The following is a 25117-nucleotide window of genomic DNA, read 5'->3' as shown; positions in this document are numbered from 1 at the left end:
CCGTTATTCAAGAAAGGGAGAAGAGATAGCCCGGGAAATTATAGACCGGTGAGTCTAACCTCAGTGGTAGGTAAGTTGATGGCGAAGATCCTGAGAGGCAGGATTTATGAACATTTGGAAAGGAATAGTATGATCAGAAGTAGCCAGCACGGCTTTGTCCGAGGCAGATCATGCCCTACAAGTCTGATTGAGTTTTTTAAAGATGTGACTAGACACTTAGATGGGGGAAGAGCGGTAGATGTGGTTTATATGGATTTCAGTAAGGCGTTTGATAAGGTGCCCCATGCAAGGCTTATGGAGAAAGTGAAGGGGCATGGGATACAAGGGGATGTTGCTTTGTAGATTCAGAACTGGCTTGCCCACAGAAGGCAAAGAGTGGTTGTAGATGGATCTTTTTCAGAGTGGAGGTCGGTCACCAGTGGGGTGCCCCAGGGATCTGTTCTGGGACCCTTGCTCTTTGTGATTTTTATAAATGACCTGGATGAGGAAGTGGAAGGATGGGTTGGCAAGTTTGCTGATGACACAAAGGCTGGAGATGTTGTGGATAGTGTAGAGGGATGTCAGCAGTTGCAACGAGACATAGATAAGATGCAAGACTGGGCGGAGAAGTGGCAGATGGACTTCAACCCAGATAAGTGTGTGGTGGTTCATTTTGGCAGGTCGAATAGGATGGAAGAATATAATATTAAGGGTAAGACGCTTGGCAGTGTGGAAGAACAGAGGGATCTTGGGGTCCGGGTTCATAGGACACTCAAAGCGGCGTCCCAGGTAGAGGCTGTGGTTAAGAAGGCGTATGGAATACTGGCCTTCATCAATAGAGGAATTGAGTTTAGAAATTGGGAGATAATGCTGCAGCTGTATAGGACCCTGGTCAGACCCCACCTGGAGTGCCCAGCTCTGGTCGCCTCATTACAGAAAGGATGTGGAAGCCATAGAACGGGTGCAGAGGAGATTTACGAGGATGTTGCCGGAATTAAGTGGTATGTCTTATGAGGATAGGTTGAGAGAGCTAGGTCTATTCTCCTTGGAGAGGCGAAGGATGAGAGGTGACCTGATAGAGGTGTAAAAGATGTTGAGAGGTATGATAGAGTGGATTCTCAGAGGCTCTTACCCAGGGCTGAAATGGTTGTCACGAGAGGCCACAGGTTTAGGGTGCTGGGGAGTAGGTATAGAGGAGATGTTAGGGGTAAGTTTTTCACTCAGAGGATGGTGGGTGCGTGGAATCGGCTGCCGGTAGTGGTGGTGGAAGCGGATTCGATTGAGTCTTTTAAGAGACTTTTGGATAGGTTCATGGAGGTTAGTAAGATAGAGGGTTATAGATGAGCCTAGAAGGTAAGGAAATTGTTCGGCGCAACTTGTTGGCCGAAGGGCCTGTTTGTGCTGTAGCTTTTCTATGTTTCTATGTTTCGATCTGTTATAGGATCATAGAATCATAGAAATCCTACAGTGCAGAAAGAGGCCATTCGGCCCATTGAGTCTGCAGGAACAACAATCCCACCCCAGATCTTATCCCCACAACCCCACACATTTACCCTGCTAATCCCTCTAACCTACACATCCCGGGACATTATGAACAATTTAGCATGGCCAAACAACCTAACTTGCATATCTGTTGAGAAAGACGCTGAGCTATTTCAGCTTGATGACCTTCCATCAGATCTCCAATGAAAGATCAGCGACCTGAAACATTGGGCGAGATTCTCTGGCATCCCCTCGGCGTTTTCTCAGCGGTCGGAGGTGGCACACCACTGTTCATAAAATCAGACTGCGCAGAAGAGGCTCTTTGGCCCACCGAGTCTGCACTGACACATATAAAACACTTGAGCTCCCACCTAATCCCATTTACCAGCACTTGCCCCATAGCCTTGAATGTTATGATGTGCCAAGTGCTCATCCAGGTATTTTTTAAAGGATGCGAGACAACTCACATCTACCACCCTCCCAGGCAGCACATTCCAGACCGTCACCACCCTCAGGTTAAAACTTTTTCCTCACATCCCTCTAAACCTCCTACCCCTTCGCTTAAACTTGTGTCCCCTCATGACTGACCCTTCAACTGAGGGAAATAGCTGCTCTTTATCGACTCTGCCCATGTCTCTCAATTTTGTACACCTCAATCAGGTCGCCCCTCAGTCTTCTCTGCTCCAACAAAAACAACCCAAGCCTATCCAACCTCTCTTCAGAACTTAAATGTTCCATTCCAGGCAGCTTCCTAGTGAATCTCTTCTGCACCCCCACTATGGAGCAATCATATCCTTCCCATAATGTGGCGACCAGAACTGCACACGGTAATCTCGCTGTGGCCTTGCTAAGTTCTATACGACTCCATAATTTGATGGCAGCCAAGTAGCTTCTGGATTCGCTGCCTAGAGGGAATCCTGTCTGGCTGCTTAATCCCTCCCCCCCCCCCCCCCCCCAAACCCCTTATCCATAGACCTTTCCTTTCTCCGTCCTTTCCCTCCCAACCCTGGACTCCGCCCCCCCCCTTCCTCTCTACCCTCTCCCCTGTCCCATGACATGTGCTCTTCCCCATCCCACCCTTCAAGGGTCACCATTATACCACAGCTGGGTGATGGGCCTGGGTTGGCAGTGCCAGCGGGTCTCATCGCAAGGCAGGAGGGTGATGACTACTTACTGTGAGGAAAGCTGTGGTGCTTCTCAATGTCACAACATATCTGGCTCCTGACGTTTTCATGACATCTCACTAACCTCCCCGGCTCATTCCTGAGAGTGCAATGAGGGTACTTTCATCTGGACAACTGGTTAGTTGGTGGGGGAAATGAGAGGAACTTTGACCGATTGTAATTTAGTTGTCAGGCGGGATATGTAACTCACAAAGCTTCCTACATGAGGGAAGACTGTAGGGCCAGTGAGAAGATGAGGTTGGAGCTGGAGGCAGGAGAGAGGGCCACCCCCATCCTGCACTGATAATGCTGGCCACATAAAGTGACAGGCTCCTCGGGCTAAGAGTGCGATAGGTTTGAATGGTGGATTTGAACATTTGCTGGAGTTAGTGCTTGAAGGCTGGAAGTGTTGATTGTTAGATGGCAGAGTTGGAATGATGCCGTGGGAGGACAGGTGGGTACTCACCCTTGCAGCTCGAAGGAGGTTGTTCAGCTTCCTCCGGCACTGCACAGCATTCCTCCTGGGTCATGCTGTTGCTGCTGACTTCCTCGGCCACCGTCTCCCAGGCTGCTGCAACACCATTGACAGGAGGTCTCCTGCCTACCCTGGGGAACAGGGTGGGCCTCCACTTCACCATGGCATCCACATCAGCATCCAGAAATCTTGGGGCTGCTCTTCTTCCTGCTGTCTTCATCGCTGCAGTGAATGTGCAGTGTTCATGGGGTGATATATGGTGTTCCCACTTGTTAGTCCTGGAGGTGATTCCCAACTCCAGCGAATCAGCCGCCTCTGGAGTTGGAGGATCCCTGCGTTTCTTTTGGGGTTTGGCGGGGGGAGAACACTTGAGAATCAAAACAGGAGAATTCCACCCATTATTTTCTATAAATCTATAGCCAATCTCCTCCTTGTTTCATCCAATGAGACCCGCAGAAGGACCATTCATATCAGTTAAATAAGACATTCAAATAATTCTGCCATTGAATATAAGGCAAGGGTGCGGAATCTTGTCCGCCTGAACATTGGCTCATTTGGTGTTTCAGAAGTTTTTACAAGTCTGACCTTTGCTGTGGCTACCTTCGGATTTCAAATTGACCTTATAGTTATGACAATACCACACTTCACAAACATGGTAGATCCTACTTGTGAAAACTGTTAATTAAAGCACAGCTTTATTAAAAACCTTTTCCACATTATTTTGCTTTCTTCTCATCAATCTTCACCTTCTTATGAACTGTTAACAACATTCCAATGTAATTCATTGGCACTCTGGGATGTCATGTGGGCATGATAAGGTGCTATGCAGGAAGGCAAGTCTTCTTATAGTTTTCTCATGATTTTCTGCATCTATGGGTGAGATGGTGGGCAGTTGGTCACAAGAAGATATGCAAGGACTGTTACTGGGATAACTCTCCCTCCCTATGTAGGGTATGTTTGCCTTCCAATGATTAGATGAGATTGGAAATGCGTGAGGCTTTATATGTGCTAATTTATATCTGTCTGCTTTACTGTATACAAGCTCAAAACCCTAGTGTACTGTACCACTCTGATGCTCCTGCACTCGGTACAATTTCAGAACTACATTCATTCTATTATCATGGGTGTACAGGAAAGATAGAATGATTGAGATGTTGTCATGGGGAAAACAACACATTTGAATGAGTTACATCACATATTTGACATGGGCACTGTGTAGAACATCTCATTAGTCTGGCGATCAACTAAATTTTTGGGGAGCACTTCAGTTACAGGCTTCAATGATTTTCTCTGGGTTCTTGCTGCATTAGAGACTGTCAGAGGTAAATCCACAGTTATAACTCAGAAAGATTGGTCTCATAAAAGATCCAACATGAAATGCTTTCTGCATTAATGTGAGACTGGGTTATTCTTCCTTCAGTTATTCTGAAAGAAAGAAAGGGAGGAAGTGTTCTTGAATGTCAGCTGAACAGCTGATTGCTGATTCAGGAGCCTCACACACCTGGAATCTTTGGCCTGGCATGATTCAGATGGGGACATTTTTTTCAGTTTTAAAGTCAATGGATGGAATGTTACCACCGTTCATACCGGCAGGATTTTCCCATCCCGCAGCAGTGAATGGAGATATAGCTGGGCGCCAAATTCTCTGACCTCACTGCAGTGGGATCATGGTGTAAACGGCTGGTAAGATCATGCCAGTTGAATCCCACCTCAGTAGCACTTCCAGGGCCAAAGGGAAACACACCGATTTTCCCGCTGGCGGAAGCACTTAGATTTCAATCGGAAGAATTGTCACTCATGTTTATATGCATTTTGGTCAAAAATTGCAGTCATACCTTGGATAACGAGGTGGAAGAGAAAATAGGAAATTAGATCGAGGAGATACAGATGCATGAATCACTACAAATGGTGACATTGCTTAATAAGATGAGTAAGAAAGGGGAGTGTCGAGCATTGTCTGGAGATTGGGATGCCCTTTGTTGGTATCTTTAGGCCTCCACTCCAAAAATAAATCTAAATGTGGGAGAATTCAGTGAGAATCTCCCAGGCACCAAAAAGAAATTGGTGCAAATTTTGAACAAATCCAATTGAAAAAGATAATCTTGCTCATGAGCCCATACAGTATATTCAGGACATTTTCTTTGAGCAATACATTGTGCAGCCAATCAGAGAACAAGCTATTTTGACTATGTTAATATAATGAAACAGGATTAATTAGTGATCTCAGAGCAAAGCATCTTCTGGGGAAGATTGATCATAACATGATGGAATTTGAAAGTGAAAAGTTTGGATCTGAAACCAGTATGTTAAAATTCAATAAAGGCAAGTACAAGGGTATGAAGAAAGAGCTGACTAAAGTAGCTCCAGAAAATATGTTAAAGCTAAGACAATTGATAATCAGTAATAGATATTTAAGGCGGCAGATATGTTAGCGACATTTAGGCCTTATCTGGATAGATAGGAACAGACAGGGAATAGAGGGATACAAGCAGTTAGTCTAGATAGGGCTATGTGACAGGCACAGGCTTGGAGGACCAAAGGACCTGTTCCTGTGTTGTACTGTCCTTTGTGATATTCTGTAACTCTCAACAAAACAGACATTCCAATGAGAAATAAATTTTCTACAAGAAATATGAATTGTCCATGGCTAACTGAGGAAAGGAATGATGGTATGAAATTGAAAGAATGGGCGTACAATGTTGCAAAATTAGTGGTAGGTCAGAATATTGGGAACATTTTAGAAACCAAAGGATGACTAAAACAAATAAATGGGGAGTAAGTGGAGTATGACAACAAACTAGCAAGAAATATATAATAGCCAGTAAAAGATTCAACAGGTATTGTGTGCAGTTCTGGTCACCTCACTATAAGAAGGATGTGGAAGCGCTGGAAAGAGTGCAGAGGAGATTTACCAGGATGCTGCCTGGTTTGGAGGGTAGGTCTTATGAGGAAAGGTTGAGGGAGCTAGGGCTGTTCTCTCTGGAGCGGAGGAGGCTGAGGGGAGACTTAATAGAGGTTTATAAAATGATGAAGGGGATAGATAGAGTGAACGTTCAAAGACTATTTCCTCGGGTGGATGGAGCTATTACAAGGGGGCACAACTATAGGGTTCATGGTGGGAGATAAAGGAAGGATATCAGAGGTAGGTTCTTTACGCAGAGAGTGGTTGGGGTGTGGAATGGACTGCCTGAAGTAATAGTGGAGTCAGACACTTTAGGAACATTTAAGCGGTTATTGGATAGGCACATGGAACACACCAGGATGATAGGGAGTGGGATAGCTTGATCTTGGTTTCAGATAAAGCTCGGCACAACATCGTGGGCCGAAGGGCCTGTTCTGTGCTGTACTGTTCTATGTTCTAGGTACGTAAAAAAGGACGAGAGAAGTTAAAGTAAATTTTGGTTCCTTAAGGATGACACTGAGGAGTTAACAACGGGGAATAAAGAAATGGTGGAGACTTTGAACAAGTATTTTGTATCACTTTCCACAGTCGAGCACATTAAAAGCATTAAAATCAAGAATAGTGTAAATTCAAGAGGCAAAGGGGAGATAAGAACTTAAAATAATCAGCAACACTAGAGTAAAAGGACTGGGAAAATTAATGAGATGAAAGGTTCACAGGTCCCCCTACAGTCTTAGAGGAAGCAGCTTCAGAGATAATGTAATGTAATCTTACAAAATTTTCCACATTCTGGAAAGGTCTCACATATTGGAAATTTGCAAATGTAACACCTTTATTCAAGGAGGAAGGGAGAGAAACAATAGTAAACTATAGGCCAGTTAGCTTAACATTTGTCATTGGGAAACTGCTAGAATCCATTGTTACGGAAGTAGTTACAGGACATTTAGAAAGTCACGATACAATCAGGCAGAATCAACATGGTTTTGTGGAAGGGAAACCAAGCTTGACAAATATATTAGAGTCCTTTGAGGATGTAGCAAGCAGGGTAGATAAACAGGGCCAGTAGATGCAGTGTATTTCAATTTCCAAAAGGTGCCACATAAAAGGTCATTACACAAGATAAGAGCTCATGGTATTGGGCTTAATATAATGGCATGGATAGAGAATTGGCTAACGGATAAGAAAAAAGGAACCGCAATAAATGAGGCTATTTTCAGGTTGACAAACTGTAACTAGTGGAGTGGCACAGGGATCAGTGCTGGGTCCTCAGCTACTTTCAATCTATATTAGTGACTTAGATGAAGGTACAGAGTGTATTTTGCCAAATTTGCTGATGGTATAAAGAAAGGTGGGAAAACGAGTTACAAGAAGGAGCATAAAATATCTATAAATGGATTTAGATAGGTTAAAATAATGGGGCTAAAATTTGGCAGCTGGAATATAATAGGGAAAAATATGAACCTTGGTAGGAAGAATAGAAAAGTAGAATATTCTTTCAAGAGAGACTAGAAAATACTGCAGTACAGAGAGATGTCAGTGTCCTTGCACATGAATCATGAAAAGTTGGCATGGAGATACATCAGGTAAATTGTAAGGCAAATGGAATGTTGGCCTTATTTTTAAAAATTCATTCATGGGACCTGCGTGTCTTTGTATATATTTACATTCCCTAATTGTCCTCGAGAAGGTGGTGGTGAGCTTTGGAAGGCAGATGGAGGATAAAAGTAGAAGAGTCTTGTTTCAACTTCAAAGGGTGTTAGTGAGGCCATACCTAGAGTACTGCATATAGCTTATGTCCCTTTATTTAAGGAAGGATATACCTGATTTGGAGGCAATTCAGAGAAAGGTTGTGGAGTTGATTTCTGGTTGAGCAGATTGGACTCATTAAATTTCAGAATGATGAAACACGTGAAGATTCGAGGTTGGGTAGACCAGGTGGATGGTGAGAGGAAGTTTCCCCTTTGAAGGGAATCTAGAATTAGGAGGCAAAGTTTCAGAATAAGGGATCTCCCATTTCAGATAGAGATGAGGAGAAATTTCTTCTCTCAGAGGGAATGTTCCACAATTGAAATGTTGCCATTTATTGCAAGGGGAATGGAATATAAATGTAGGGTAGTCTTGCTACAATTGTATTGGGCATCGGTGAGACAACATCTGGAATACTGTGTACAGCATTTGAGAAAGGATATAATTGCAATAGAAGCAGTACAGAGAAGTTCACTCAGCTGATTTCTGGCATGAGGTGGTTATCTTATGAGGAAAGGTTGAGTCTGTATCCTTTGAAATTTGGAAGAATGAGAGGTGATCTCATTGAAACATACAAGAAAGACCCTGAGTGCGAATGCTGAGAGGATGTTTCCACTTCTGGGAGAGACTAGTAATAGGCAAAACAGTTTAAAAATAAGGGGGTCTTCCATTTAAGGCAGTGATGAGATTTTCTTTTCCTTACAGAGGATTGTTGGTCAGTAAAATTCTCTTCCCTAGAGAACTATAGAGGCAGGGTTATTGAATATTTATAAGGCTGAGTTAGATACTTGACTGATAGGGAGTCACTGGGTGGGATTTTCTGGCCACGCTCGCCCCAAGGTCGGAAAATCCCATCCAAAGTCAACAGATCTTTGCATGGTCCATGTCCCACCTGCTACAATTCCCATGGTGGGGGAGGGGGGGGGGGTGAAGAGAAATAGGGAAACTCCTGTGTGGAAGGTAGATCGAAAAGTACAGTTTAGTTCACAATCAGATCAACCACAAAGCAGGCTCAAAGGCCAAATGACCTACTCCTGCTCCTAATTAATATGCTCATGTCAAAGTCTCTACCTGAGAGAGAGCAGTGGAGGCTGGGTCTTTAACATATTCACAGCCGAGTTAGGCAGATTTTTGATCCTCAAAAGTCAAGGCTTATGTGTGGAGGACGGGGAACAGGGACAGGCAGATAAGTGGAGCTGAGGCCAAATTCAGTTCAGCAGTGGCCTGACTGAATATAGGAGTAGGCCTAATGGCCTACTTTTCTTCAGAGTTTTTCTGTTGTTACATTCACTCATTGTAAAGTAACATCAACAAGTTTCCGTCCTACTTCCAACACATTTACAATGCTTTGAGTGGGAACAGTTCTGAAGGAGTTTCAATGCAATTTTTTTAGATGTAGGAATTGTATTGCAAATATTTACATTCCATTCTAAATGTTAACATGGAATCATAGCATCCCTACAATGCAGAAGGAGGCCATTCAGCCCATAGAGTTTAAACCGACCACAATCCCACCCAGGCCCTATTCCCATAACCCCTCATATTTACCCCGCTAATCCCCCTGACACTAGGGTTAATTTAGCATGGCCAATCAACTTAACCCGCATATGTTTGGACTGTGGGAAGAAACCGGACCACCCGGAGGAAACCCATGCAGACACAGGGAAAATGTGCAAACTCCCCACAGAAAGTGACCCGAGGCTGGAATTGAACCCATGTCTCTGGAGCTGTGAAGCTCCAGGGATGGGGTTACAGGAAGTAAGACTTTATTGACAGGAAGTGAGTGTCAGATGCAAGATGTTTTCTAACTTAGACGTAGAACCTTTATTAGATAATTAAAAACTTTTTTAAAAATAAAAAGCAATGTACTTTTAACATTAATAAGTAATGAAAGAATATAAACAGCACTCTTCACGTGTACCTAAATAGAAGCTCTTCAGATATGAAAATATAAGACTGATAGTTACTGCATTTTTTTCCATTATTGCCTCTAGCGATTCTATACAAATGTTTTTCTGCTAGATTACCATAGCAACTCTTTTTTTCTAAATATAACAGATCTTTACATCTACTTAACATCTAAACGTTGAGTTTTTGTTTTCCTATTTTACTTCAGCAGTTGGAATAAAGAGCATTATCAGGAAATGGATCTAACAGTGTGTTTTAACAAGACCACGTGGCTACACCGTAGCATTGTAGGTATGGATGGAACAAGAATCACTATTAATATGGCGAGATAAGTGTTGTTGATATAAATGTAAATGTTCTCATTACCTTAGAGGCACATTCGTACATGCTTTTCCTCCTTCTCGCCATCAAAATACACGTGCTGTACTGCATCAAGAGCAGTAGAAATTGGTATGCAATGTGCTGGCCTTTTCAGATGTAAAGTGGGCAAAAAGCATACAAATTTCGCTGTGGAATTACTTGCATCCCGTCCCACCCTCCCAAACTGCTCAGACTGTCGTCAGATTGCTGTGGAGAAGTGTTTTGATCGGGATCCCAGATGGATGTTTGAAGCAGGTGCTCAGCATATTAAATGTGTAAATTATGTAAATTAGCGATCTAACACCTGTTGCAGGATGGTTCAGGAAATTTGTTCTCCACTCAGGATTCTTTGATGGCTCCCAATTCAAGGTAACTGATATTTTCTTTTAAAAAGTAAAGCCCTTGGAGCTGAAGGAGCAGGAGTGCTCCCTTGACACAACAAAAGTTATGATTGCCCTATTCCCCTTTGCCTCATACCTTACATCATTCTTCAACAGTCTCTTCCTGGCACTTATCTGAGTCACTGCCAGCTGATCTGTTTACTTGGACAAGCCAATAGTGGAGATGCGCTCAGTGATCATAGCTCCTGCATTATACAGAATCATAGAATCCCTACAGTGCACAAGGAGGCCATTCAGCCCATCAAACTTGCACTGACCATAATCCCACCCAGGCCTTATCACCGTAGCCCCACTTATTTACCCTGCTAATCCCCCTGACACTAAGGGACAATTTAGCATGGCCAATCCACCTAGCCTGCACATCTTTGGAGTGTGGGAGGAAACCTATGCAGACACGGGGAGAATGTGCAAACTCCACACAGACAGTCACCCAAAGCCGGAATTGAACCTGTGTCCCTGGCGCTGTGAGGAAGCAGTGCTAATCATTCTGCAACTGTGCCGCCCCCAATGTTCATGAGGCCCGAGAAACATGTTCCATCAATCCTCTGGCCACCCAGTTGGGATGTATACTGGTTGTGCAACACTATGACTGAGCCTGAAAACTGGTCCACACTAAATTCTCTCCAACTGTCCAGTGAGTAGAGCAGTATGCTGCACAGTAGTTATGTATATTCAAAATACGAACGTACGAATTAGGAACAGGAGGAGGCCATTCATCCCCTTGAGCTTGCTCGACCATTGATAAGACCATAGCTGATCGGATTGCAGCCTCAATCCTGCTTTCCTCTCTTCCCTTATGCCCTTTGACTCCCTTATTGAACTTCATTACACCAAATTAATGTGCAAAATTGGTAGTCTTTCTAAAAAGGATAAACATACCTTTGCATAATGGAAATGATTAAGGCACTCAGAGCGTTAGCAGCGTCTTAAAACTGACGTGTTAGATCACCCACTCACCAGATACTGATTTTAAAGGAAAGGTAACTCACATGAGGTAAAACAAGCTCTCCTTTCCTTCTCCCCATAATTACTCTATAAACGGTATATTTTTCAGTATTGCATATAAGAAACAATACTTTTCACTGTGTCACAATACATAGGTCAAGAGGAGTGAGTGTGTGTGAGAGAATGTTTGGGTAAGTGTGATCATTGTAGCATACTATTGGATTAGTAATGGAGAAGAGCTTCCCATCGGCACAGTGGTTAGGACTCCTGCCTCACAGCGCCAGGGACCCAGGTTCAATTCCCGTCTTGAGTCACTGTCTGTGTGGAGTTTGCATGTTCTCCCCGTGTCTGTGTGGGTTTCCTCCAGGTGCTCTGGTTAGGTGCATTGGCCATGCTAAATTCTTCCCCAACAGGTGCTGGAGTGTGGCGACTAGGGGATTTTCACAGTAACTTCATTACAGTGTTAATGTAAGCCTACTTGTGGCACCAATAAATAAACTCATCCATTGACTCTGTCTACACTTTCCGCTGCCTCAGGAAAGCAGCCAGTATAATCAAGGATCCCACGCACCCTGGACATAATCTCTTCCATCTTCTTCTGTCGGGAAAAAGATACAAAAGTATGAGGACAAATGCCAACTGACTCAAGAACAGCTTCTTCCCTGCTGTCATCAGACTTTTGAATGGACCTACCTTATATTAAGTTGATCTTTCTCTACACCCTAGCTATGACTGTAGCACTACATTCTGCACTCTCTCCTTTCCTTCTCCCCTATGTACTCTATGAATGGTATGTTTTGTCTGTATAGCACACAAGAAACAATACTTTTCACTATATGTCAATACAATTGACAATAATGAATCATAAATAATAAATCAAATCAAAACAAGCAGTCATCCAACATCACCAAAGTTGAAAGTTACTCCCTGTGATTCTAGCTCCAAGTGACCTGGGTGTTTGCATACACAATGAATCTCAAAAGAGAAAAGATTTCAATTTTGCATTCGTGATGACTTGCAGCTTTAGGAGTGTGAAAATTCATAATCTAAAATATATTTGAAAAACACACCGTGCAAAGACACAACAATCATAATGTTTTAAGGCAACTGTGAATGAGAGAGGCGGAAGGTACCCAAACTCACCGGATGGGAAACTTCAAGAGACTTGCAAAATGGCATTGAATGTGCACCAATATGGCCAAACCTCCTTTGAATGAATTCAGCAAAAACCCAACTACAGCTCAACACAAAGCAACTTCCACTTTCACATTAGAATCTAGTATTCAGCTTTGATGCCTCATTAAGAATGGACTGAGTTACATTCTCTAATAAGGGACCTCACACCTCATTAAAATACTCAGTTCAGTTGTTGGCACTCTAGCCAGGTCCTGGGGACAAATCCCACTTCAGGACCTAAACGCAAAAATCAAACTTGGCAATCCAGCACAGTATTGTGGAAGTGCTGCACTGTTGTGGGTACCGGTCTTTAGGTGAAATGCCCTCACAGGAGGATGTAAAAGATTCTAAGGCACTATTTTGAATAAGAACAGGCGAGTTATAAATGGTGTCTTGGTCAATATATATTCCTCAATCAACATCACACTAACAGATTATCCAGTTATTACTACATTGCTGTTTATAGGAAGTAGCTGTGCATAATCTGGCTGCCACACTTTTCAATATCACAACATTGACTACTCTTCAAAAAGTAATTCACTGTCTGTAAAATGTTTTCGGACATCTGGGGTGGGATTTTCCGGCCGCGCTCTGTCCCTAGACCAGAAAATCCCACCCGAGGTCAATGGACCCTTGTATGGCCCACCCTTGCCTGCCACGATTCCCGTGGCAGGCGGGATGGGAAAATTCCCCCTCTTATGTCTTTTTCCCAGCATACTTTTCCTTTCTTTGTGTCATCTTCAAATTTGGCTACTTTGTCTTCACTCCCTTCATCTAAGCCATTGATGTAAATTGTAAAAATGTTGAGGCCCCAGCACAGACTCCACTCGTCACATCCTGACAATCCAACAAAGACCCATTTATGCATAATCTCTGTTTTCTGTTAGCCAGCCAACCTTCTATCCAGGCTAATATGTTACCCCCAACACCATGAGCTTTTATTTTCCCCAATAATCTTTGATATGGCACCTTATCAAATCCTTTCTGGAAGTCAAAGTACACTACGAGACAGTGCAGAACAGTCCAAGTCTTCCTTGCAATTTGATCTTGCGTTTTATATTATTCTATCTCCTTTCTAATGTCGAGTTATGAATTATATTGTTTTGCTTTGAAAGCATGGGAGAATTTCATAAGTTGAATCTTCGTCAATTCCAAAAATTGCATTCTTCCGTAATAGCTTTTCGTAGAATCATAGAAACCCTACAGTGCAGAAGGAGGCCATTCGGCCCATCGAGTCTGCACCGACCACAATCCCACCCAGGCCCTACCCCCACATATTTACCCGCTAATCCCACTAACCTACGAATCTCAGGGGCAATTTTTAACCTGGCCAATCAACCTAATCCGCACATCTTTGGACTGTGGGAGGAAACCGGAGCACCTGGAGGAAACCCACGCAGACACGAGGAGAATGTGCAAACTCCACACAGACAGTGACCTGAGCCGGGAATCGAACCCAGGACCCTGGAGCTGTGAAGCAGCAGTGCTAACCACTGTGCTATCGTGCCGCCCCACAAATAGCTTTTGAGAGTTACGTCAATTAGAATTGGCTGCTGCCATTATTTCCGGTATTTGGAGTAGTCATCAAAATACGGCAGGAAAAAGAACTACTTTTAACAGCTTCTGCCAAGATTGATAACAATTAGTTTGATGTTCCTCTTGCCAATATTTAGGTCTATTTGAAAACAAGATAGAAAGGTCACAAATACAGCTTAAGGAGAAAGAAAGGAATGACTTTAAGCTATAATCCTGTGACAATGGTGCCCACTTATGATCAAATTATTATAAATAGTATTCTGACCATAATATTCCAAATCATCAAGCATAATCCTATTCCTTTCTGCATATCAGACCAGAGCAATTATCCTGCTGGGTCCCATGACATATTAAATTTTCTTTTTCTGTACTGAAGTACCTCAGGTAAAGTTAAGTCTGCTTTTGCTGTGCAAAGACATCTAAACTTAATTAAACTTCATCTATAGGAGAGTCAAGATAGCAATTATACTGCAGTATTGATATGAGGCTGGCAGCAATGAATACAAATTACAGTTACAAAGATCAGAGTTATACTGCAGGCTATAACCGTCACATGTACTGAGCTTTCCTGCTCCACCGGCTACTTTGTAGTGCTAGGGATCTGCACATGATGGCATCTGTTGTCTCATGACATTGAAAAGGTTTAGTGCTAAATGTATTGTTGGGTTCCTATGACATTGGAAGGAACTGTACATTCAAATCTGTATTCTTATTGCTACTTTCCAAAATGGATTTTCTGCTGAATGAAAAAACAATGGCTGCTACAAGTCACATGACCACTGTTCTGAGAGCTCCCATCTGGAGTTGCAAGGAAAAATTATTTCCTTGCTCAGCCTGTAGGATCTCACATCTCACTGTACAGACCCATTGTATTCAAGGAAAGCAGAGAAAGTGCAGAAAAACTGGCTTCCCTACCAGAACTATCACAAAAGAGAGAGATTAAAGCACATTCTACTGGGTGATATGTGAATAACCTCCTTGTCTCTCTCCTAAGGAGCAACAATGGACTTCTGGCAAGAAGCACAGAAACTGATTGTTAAGCTGCAATTAACTGAGTATTTTAATGGGTGTGCAGTCCCTTATTAGTGACATGTCACATGACCCAAGCCTCTGGCCTTGTTGGATAGTTATAACGTTATACCTTTAGCCTCAGCAGCACTCGGCTGTTTAACACCCATCTGGTGAACCACCAAGATGCAGACCTACAGGCAAGACAACAGTCTGCTCCTCGAAGCCCGTCTCTGCTGAAGATTTCTGACCATCAGGTGCAGGACTGACCAGTCTACTTCATCTGGCACCATCAGCATACATGGTGAAGCAAATTCTATAACTCTGGTCTTCAGCCAGCTGAGTTCAAAATTGTGTGTGAAAGAATTCCTCATTGGACCTTGACACTTCGCAGGAAATCCATTGATCTCTGTGTCCCCGTGGACATTGTGACATTTTAAAGGTACAGCATGTTTCAATGCTGTTACAGTGGTTCCTGCCCAGTAACAAAGTTGGGATCTGCTGTGAATGTGTTGATACCTTCCCTACGTCAGTTCAAGGGTCAGTGAACAGCAGTTCAAGGGTCAATTTTAGTCAGTTAGATATTCATGAGCAGGTGTAGAAAAGGTTCATGCAGCTGAAATGCTGCTCTTAGTCCTGGGAGCTAACTCTGTGTTGATGGGTAGCTCTGGTAGGTGGGGCCCAGATGAAGCTCCTGTCACCATTTGTTTGTTCCATGTTGCTGAGAGAATTTAGCTTCGGAGAAGCTGGGATGGTATGGTGGCACAGTGGTTAGCACTGCCTCAATGCCAGGCATCCAGGTTCAATTCCGGCCTTGGGTGACTGTGTGGAGTTTGCCCATTCTTCCTGTGTCTATGTGGGTTTCCTCTGGACGTTCTGATTTCCCCCCACAGTCCAAAATGTTCAGAATAGGTCAATTGGCCATGCTAAATTGCCCCTAAATGTCCCAAGATATATAGGTTAGGGAAATTAGCAGGGTAAATACTTGGAATTACAGGATACTTCTGGGTACGAGTAAGTGCAAAAGTACAAACTGCATGGATTCTACAAGTCTAAGAAGAAGAAGATTTGTGAGCCATTGATAACTCGGTGCAGCCAAGAGTTCAGGTATCCTGCATGACTAGGTGTGTTCAGAAGCAGGGAAAAGAGGCTTCAGGCAGCAGAGGTGTTGTGGCAAGCAGTCCCCCAAACAGCCAGGGCTCAGGAGGAGTCCTGAGGAGTAAACACTGGAAGAGAGCAGTTGTTAAGGCAGTCCATTTGGGAGGGGCTTTGAAGGAGTTCCAATGCTAGATTTTTGAAAGGACAGAATTGGAATCCCTTATGGAGGAAGACAGATATCATCTGAAGAGTTCATTTAACTCTCAGTAAATACTAACATCTGGGTGGGTTCTTGAGAATTCTGATGGTTGCATCTGTTATTTACTCTGTAGTGTGGAGTGTTTAACCCACAGTTTGTCTGTTAATTTATGTGTACTTCATGTTAATTCTGGATGTTACAGTACTCGTATACAGCGTGTGTGTGTGTGTGTGTGTGTGTGTGTGTCCCTCAGGTATAACTCGACCTTGCTTCAAGCTATTCGTAAATTGGATCATACAAACCAAGGGTTTGGGGAAACACACCACCACATACTTTAAAAATAATTAAAGTACCTTCTGCTCATGGACAGTAAGTGGAAATAAGTGCCTTTTGCCTGTCTGTAAAGCAAATTGTTGCCTGAAAATTCAAATGGTAAACCCAATTTCAGATCAGACTGAAGTTGTATTGTTCTTTGCGTGCAGTGCAAATTAGATGGGTCTGTGTCTTGAAGTCAGGTTGGGCCCATTTGTACTGCTATTTTTTCACGATGCTCACTGAATACCACTTCATGTGGAAACAATCGTTATATCATAATTACAACATAAGTTCCTATCAGACTGCTTAATGCACGAACATGTGGAAACCCCTCACCGTTGAACTACCCTTGATAAAGTCCAACATGGCTTAAAATCATACCAAGTTAACTGTTTAATCGGAAAATCGCCAATCTCAAAGATTACAATCGGTCTGATTTTAACTCTGTGCAAGCAGAAGAGTTTTGGGTAAGTTAAAATCAACTTGAAACACTGGGTGGGATTCTCTGGCTTCTGAGCCATGTGTTTCTCGGCAGCAGGAGGCAGTGTGCTGTTCACTGGTAGTGGGATTCTCTGATCCCACCACCGTCAATGGCATTTCCCATTGGTGTCACTCCACGCTGCCAGAAAATCTGCGGGAGGGGGCGCGTTGCAGGGGGGACTGGAGAATTCCGCTGCTGTGAATGACCGGAGAATTAAGGCCATTGACTCCGATTCTCTCTTCACAGATGCTGCTTGGCCTACAAAGCATTTTCAACATGTTCTGTTTCTGTTCATAATTTATTACATTGGCAAAATTAAAAAAGGACTATGGGCACGATCTTACTGGCCTTTCACGCCATGCTCCCGCTGCAGTGAAGTCGGAGAATTTGGCTCCCAGTCAATCTACATTTACTGCAGCGGGATGGGAAAATCCACTGGCATGAGCGGCTATAACATTGCAGCCATGGGTTTCATCTTGCATAATATGAACAAAATGGGGTAGCTGTAAAACAAGGTATTCTCTTCATCAGGAAATGACGCACGGAAACGTAGCATAGCTCTGAACTACAGAAGTTGCAATTACTAACTATGTAAGATCACATTTGACAGAGTGATGTCCCCAAGAAACATCAGTGAGGCACAAGGGATTCCCATTGAGAAACAGTGAAGGTGGCTTAGGTAGGCAATTCATTAATATGCAGTTGTATTCACATGTGACAATGCCTCACGACAGACTGAAGCAGTTGTAATGGATTATCTCCAAATTAAGACACAGGAAGATCTCGAGGGGGGTTCTAGGATAATGGAATTCGGTGCATCTCTGCTTTAATGCAGGAATGCCACAAATCCCTTATGATCTTGCAGCCACTGCAGAACCTGGGCCTCAGATGAAAATATGTAGCATCACTGATTTGCAAGATATTTGTGGGTCCCAAATGGTCATGCAGCATCACGAAGAAAATGCTCTCTTAATCAGATCACGGAGATAAAACAGTTTTACAGCACTGTGTTTCTCACTTCCTTAACTTACCTTGTTACAAAAATGGTTTCTTCTATATTCTTTGCTTTCTTTATTATATTATTTCTGTTCCATTTCCACTATGCATTAAAAAAATTGACATCCCAGCTAACTTCATTAATTTAGATGACCGATTGGATGTAATAACAAAAGGAGTGTTGTCAATAGAAAGTATTTGAACAATACCTTGATCTATAAATAACTATATTATTACTTCAACCTACTTGGATAGTCAAATAATTGGGGCAAAGCGCTGCTTGGTCACCATAGTACTGCAAATTGGTTAAATCTTAGAAGGTTATTAAAATAGAAAATGCAATGGACTGTAAGTAATAACAAGATGAGAGATCAAAACATACTATTGATTAGTGCACTACTTTATTACACTAATTACAATAAGCCAGAACTGGAGAAAGTACCAGGGCATCTTTGCATTTTAACCTTGACAAAATCCAATGAAATCTTGTTTTAAATCTCCACCGGTTTAGTAATCTCATGGCATATGATAGTGCATTAGAAATACAAATGCTTAGCACAGTCATACCTTGAGCAATCTTTTTTCCTTTTATTCGAAGGAGTGAGGGTTTTAAGATTAAAAATGAATTGCTCCAGTAAGCAACATGACAAGAACAATAAAACAGCACCAAGCTATGCAGCCTTTAATGTTGGTATAAATCATGTGCCGATTAACATCCCAGTGATGAGATCTGAGCTAGCTGGAAAACTTTATTCTATCCCATCTAAAATAATGGCATTTGATTTAGCTATCAACTAATGAATAATGATACCTTGGAGGTGAATAATTCCAATGGTGAACTTTGTACAGTAGATTCATGTGCTATTGCTTGCAAGCCACTATGCCCCATTTTCATTGTTAACAATGTTTTCTTAATATTTAAAAAAAGGACTCACTTACGTTCTTGTCTGAATTCTAATTGCCAAACAACAAGGGCACAGGATGTTAATAAAAATGCATCTTGCCTTTGGGCAGGGTGAGTTTTACATCCGCACTTATGTGCATATTGGTGTTTATGGCAAAATAAAGCAGACTGGAGCTCTCTGCTGCCACTGCTTTCAAACAGGACATACCATGATTGTTCACACGTTCAAATTTCAGAGTAAAACTCAACCTATTTTACTCTGTATACAAAATAACATAATCCTACGTTATGCATTGTTTTGTACGCTTGCAGATTATGAACTGAGGTGAGGAGAAACTTCTTCACCCAGAGGGTGGTGAATGTGTGGAATTCACTACCACAGCAAGTAGTTGAGGCCAAAACGTTGTCCGATTTCAAGAAGAAATTAGATCTAGCTCTTGGGGACTAAAGGGATTAAGAGGGGGGAATCAGGATATTGAATTTGATGATCAGCAATGATCTAAATGAATGGTGGAGCAGGCTCGAAGGGCTGAATGGCCCACTCCTGCTTCTAGTTTCTATGAAAGGATCTTATTATGCTCATTGTTAACCCCAGATTTGCTTCAGTCTCAAAATTGAACAATATTAGTTTTTATCTATAGCAATCTGGCTTCTGAAAAAATCATTTACAGCAATGTAGGATTTGCCTGATTTAATAATTTGTATAGGAAGACCAGTATTCATTAGATGGAGGTTTTTAGCACCTAATAATGTAGAGTGTGTCTTTACATATGACAGAGTGGGCAAAACCAAACAAAGTAAATGCTTTGAATCAAAAGCTGCTGGATACGAACATTTCAAAAGAACAATCATTGAAATGGTAATGATTATACTAGAAATGCTCGTCACATACATACTAATGGGCAAGTACTGGTGTAATCTATTATTAAAAAATGACCACTGTGGGGCAGAGTAGCTTTAAACATCTCCAAAATAAATCATTTTACAGGATTTGGCCTCAAAGAACATGAGCTGCAGATATTAATATTTTAACATTCTTTCCATCAGAGCTTGTTTTAATAACTGAATATCATGTCACATAACCCATTTAATTACTGTACAGAGATTGTGCCATCTAATCCTCTATTCCCTAAAATAACTGAATATCATGTCACATAACCAATTTAATTACTGTGCAGAGATTGTACCATCTAATCCTTTATTCCCTAAAATCCCCAAATGTAGTGTATCATTTTACCATTGCAATGCCATGGCTTTCTACCAATATCCTCGATACAATGCCTAGTTCAGTTCCCTAAGCTCTCTGTGCACTACTGTACAACCCTCTGCTAGTTTATAGCTAGCACTGCAGTGCAGACATCCTGGAGAACTTGTACAGAAATGAGGCAAATGCTCAAGAGTGGTGCTGGAGATATAGAGGGAAATAACTGAGAATACTAAGCTGCTCTTTAGGTATTAAAGGAATCCCTTCAAATTCTTAATGCAATAATATTAATGCAGCTCTGTGTACTACCAGAGAGTCAGTGAATCAAACACTGTAAGTAACACAGAATTGTAAAATAATTGGATTATTTTAACTCTTACAGTACTGAATGTTACTCTGTACAATACTGCATTTCTTCAGATACTATCAGTTAATGAACCTATACTGTGGTTGTTACAAAATGGACTGAGAGAGAACAGACTTTACCTTGTTTATGAATTAGACATGTGAATGTTCAGTTAATAATTCATTAATGTATTCATCAAAGTGCTATCAAAACTGAAAATAAAATAAAAGTCCCAGAGTGGAGCTGGCATGTTTTCTTACAACCAGGGAAAATGAATAAATATTACTTAGGCTTCTAATATATCTAACAGAGTGCAAAGTGGCTTAATTGTCAGCAATTGTTTCATTTACTAGACCTACCCAAAGTGAAACACACCACCTAGCTAAACCTAATTCAATGACTGTTATGAAGTGAAAGCAACAAGAGAAGTGCTCAGATAAAAAAACCTGCGCATCATCATTGAAATATTAACATAGCAAATCAACATTGAATATCAATGAAATTCTGTACGTTCTTGGGCTGATTATGGGCACTTGATTGCATATTTTTAAAAAGAGCACTAAAAAGTCTCGATAGTTCAGTGAGGATTTAACCTGAGGATCACCACACTCCAGGTGATGGGGCAAGGTTGAGAAGGTGGGGCCTTCACGAATAACCTCAGCCGGTACAGGAATTGAACCACGCTGTTGCCATTGCTCTACATCATGAACCAACCATTCAGCCAACTGAGCTAATTGGCCAGCTTTTAAAAAATAAGAGTAATAAGAAACAGCTTTCTTGATGATCCTATCAAATACCACCACCCCCCCCCCCCAAAAAAACAAGTTATACACAGTGGCTACAGTTTATCAGTAGAGCACAGACGCGTGGCGCACCTGTGTGAACCAGTACAGAAAAGAACACATTTATAGAAATCTGCTTTTCTAATATTTTATTAATGTTGCAAAAATCTCTTCTAATAAACTTTTCAATTTCTCAGCAACATTTTAGTTTTATGCTAAAAGATTTACTGCACCTCTCGAATAGTACCTTTCATTATTGTTTACAACAACATTTTGCCACAATTTACTATCAAAAAGGTGCAAATTCTGTAACATGATTTGGTACTGAAAATTGAAAAAGACAAAAATTTAAGATATATTTATATTGATTGCCATAACTTGTAAAACTAGAACCTATTAGACTTTGAAATAATAACATTGTACATAATAAACCACAATCAGATAATACCTCTCATTGTGTTAATTGGATATTAAATGGCACTTTGGAATAAAGAAAAGTGAATCATTCAATGAAGCCTGTTCTACTTATGTTAAAATAATGTTATGGTGTTAAATAATGTTGAACATAATCAAGATTCGTTTTAAAATAGGCAGAAAAAGTGAAGTGTTTGTTGAAATTTGTCAATTCCAGTAAAGTGCAATTTATTAAAAGAACACAATGAAAATCTACTTATTATTCTCTATGATCTACATGTTGGACTTTCCTTCCTTAATAATGAGCATGCTGCAAAATGTTTATTCTATCCCTTCTATTTCAGCAGACTGGGAAACAGAATGTGCTTTGATTAAAGTATTAATCCTTTTATCAACATAAATCTGCATTTAGGTTGCAACAAAATGCACTCCGTAGAGCATTAACTTATATTTCTTCCAGCACTGTTACATTAACTTTTTGTTTGGACAACACACCACAAACATGCAACATGATATGAACAGATTGAACACAATTAACTGAAGTATTCAACAAAATAATGTTGCTGTGTTCAGCAGATAGAAGTAACATTTTGAGATTACTTTATGAAAACTGGAACTTCAGGTTGTTCTGGTATCTTTGAATTGGATGCGAATGATTCTCATTTATCTCCACATATTTATTCTCTCTTTAGCGTACCTCATTTTTTAGCATAACGTAACCTAATTCAGATTTATGGTGAATACATTGTTCTGTGTGTGGTTACGATCTAGAACAATTCTCGAAATATATTCACCTCAACCAATTACTGCATATTTGTTAACATCAAGTGACTGTGAAATGCCAATCTTATTGCAGTTTAGTCCATAGGAGTACAATGTTGGCAGCAGAACGATTTATATGGCAAGAAGTTAGTTTCCAACCATTAGAAATCATATAGCTCTGGCGAAGCATTCTGTAATCTCAACCAATCCACTTCTAGGTTGTGGTAAATCCCATGATAAACTGAATGACAAGAAATGAATTACAGCATAACATACACTGAATACAGAGCATTTCTACAGCAGGGAGACTATCCTCTTTCCGGTTTCACGAGTTACACAATGACCAGAGAGTTGACAGTGTATATTTACAATCACTAATCGTAGCAACGTTACTGGATACTAATTCAGGGAATCATTCCATCCTATTCCTATCAGTAGCTTTTTCAAATATGTGGCATACTCCAACGTAACCTTGACAAGCAAGCAAATAAAGGAAGGTTCTTACACTGTAGCTCTGTCTGCTGCAGTTTATGCCTCAGCTGACAGTTGCTGAAAGCACAGTCTCAGGATCGTAAATAACCAGTTTCATCTCACAAAGCAATTCAGAGGAAAGGTACGGAAGAAGATAATGCTGAACCTCAGAGGTAAGCAAGTAGCTTCACTCTCAGCTTTGAATAAAACTGTTAGGAAACTTCGATAGTTAAACCTGTTTATACTGAACTCCAAATAAAAATATAACACGGAACCAATAATATTGTTAACAAATTAGCCTTTAGTTTGCTCACATTTTCAAAGAAAGATGCTTTCACATTTCTATGATGCAAGAAAAGATGACCGGAATTCTGCTGTGACATATATATTAAAAAACTCACTGTAAAATATCAGCTTATGTGGATCATCACATTTACAATCATTCTGTTACAACTGAATGTGGAAAAATAAAAACAAACATGTCTTAAGAGACCAATACCTGGTCTTGTTGCTGTTGGCTTCCCCTCCCCATGTTAGGCTGCTCCTTCATGGCTGTCATTGTAGATTTTGGGCACACTTACTCACTCGCAGTTCAGTATTAGGCTCCTAACTTGGCAGCTGATGCATGACAGGTCTCTTTCTTGAAAGCCTGGAAACTGCAGCTGAAGATAACAGCAAAGCAGCAGCCCCTGAAGTTCCCACTGCCTGGCCTGCCAACCTGCTGCAAGTCCCCTTAATCAGGGCCAGTGCTAAAATGAAACAGCAAATGTGAAGAGACGGATAAAAATTAAACTGTCAAAACACCAGGCACTAAGGCAGTCCGGGTGACAAGGTGCCAACACACCTGTGTGCTGTAATTCACATTCTCAAGGAACTTGGGAACAAAAAGACAAGGCCAAGGGCAAACCTCAAAGCTCAACTGCGAGCATTTAAAACCTTACTGTCATGTCTGTAAATGACAGAGTCTGACAGGTAAGCTCTCGCTGCTCTCTGCTCTTCTCTTCTGCAGTGTTCACTGCCACTGATTAGCACATCTGGAGGAAAATCAAATGTCAAATTCAGTTTCCCTCCCTCAGCTGGGAGAAACCATTTCTAATGAAAAAAGGAGGGGGGGAATTATCCTGCGAACAGCGATGATCAAACAGCAGCAATAAGCAGGCCACTTAGTGATTAGTCAGGTCCTTCCTAGCAACCTCGTCTGTTAGTGAGGATGCAAGTGCTGCCTCATGCAAATTAGCAGTGTTAATAAATAGTGTCCACCATACTGCAACGTGTATTCTTTAATTATGCCGGCTTGCGAGAAATAATGAAACCTTAAAGCAGTGAGTGCATAGTGAGAGCTTGCTGCATTAAAATATCAATTAACTCATCTCCATGGAAATACATGAGAGTTGTTAGTGCAGCCTTAGAGGGCAGTCAATACGCTGTGACTAAAGACAAATCAAACCAGGTCTGTTGTATTTTTTTAAAACAAACCTGTGTTAAAAGTGGATGAATATTACAATAATTAATTGCATGCCAATATCTTTGCAGTGCTTGGTAAGGCAATACTTCAAAAATGTTTTGCATATTTTGGAAAATAACCGATAACCACAAATCTGCCAATATGTTAAAATCAAATTGACTGTATTTAAGATTGTGAAAATGTAGATTTCAACTGATGTTAATGTGATATTAAATGTGATGCAAATGTGATATTCATGTCTGCATAAATACGATTCATTTTCAAAACCGGTTTCTAAAATCAGTTGTACAAAATGCAAATAAAGTTCATGGAACATTCAATTCATATTTTTGTAAAGTAATTAATTCAAATGAGCTTAATGGAGTATCAGTTTATTTCTGCAGTGCCAGTTTCTCAGTTGTGAATAATTGATAAGGCAGAAGGGATATTATTTCTCCTGTGCTGCAATATTAACTAATCTTTTAAAACAAATTATTTCCTCTTTAAAATATGGGACCTTATGTTTGTCACCCCCACGAAAAAAACAAATTGTCCAGTCGTGCTGTCCAATTTATTATTCGATTGTGAACAATTCCAGTGATTCTCTTGGCAGTTTGGAA

The 25117-nt window shown here is 41.2% G+C and overlaps 1 protein-coding gene across 1 annotated transcript in view; it reads right to left on the bottom strand.

The window, feature by feature from the left end:
* dpp10 (dipeptidyl peptidase like 10) overlaps nucleotides 1-24060 on the bottom strand; it is an 837745-nt gene extending 813685 nt beyond the window's left edge. The window contains exon 1 of the mRNA XM_078229163.1: nucleotides 23553-24060. Within this exon, the coding sequence (XP_078085289.1) occupies nucleotides 23553-23612 (60 nt within the window). The 5' untranslated portion in view covers nucleotides 23613-24060. The remainder of the gene's footprint in view (nucleotides 1-23552) is intronic.
* Nucleotides 24061-25117: the final 1057 nt, after the last annotated feature.

Source organism: Mustelus asterias, chromosome 14 (assembly GCF_964213995.1).
Source record: "Mustelus asterias chromosome 14, sMusAst1.hap1.1, whole genome shotgun sequence".
Lineage (NCBI taxonomy): Eukaryota > Metazoa > Chordata > Chondrichthyes > Carcharhiniformes > Triakidae > Mustelus > Mustelus asterias.
Note: the sequence above shows the minus strand (reverse complement) of the source record. Positions and strands in the feature narration are given on the sequence as shown.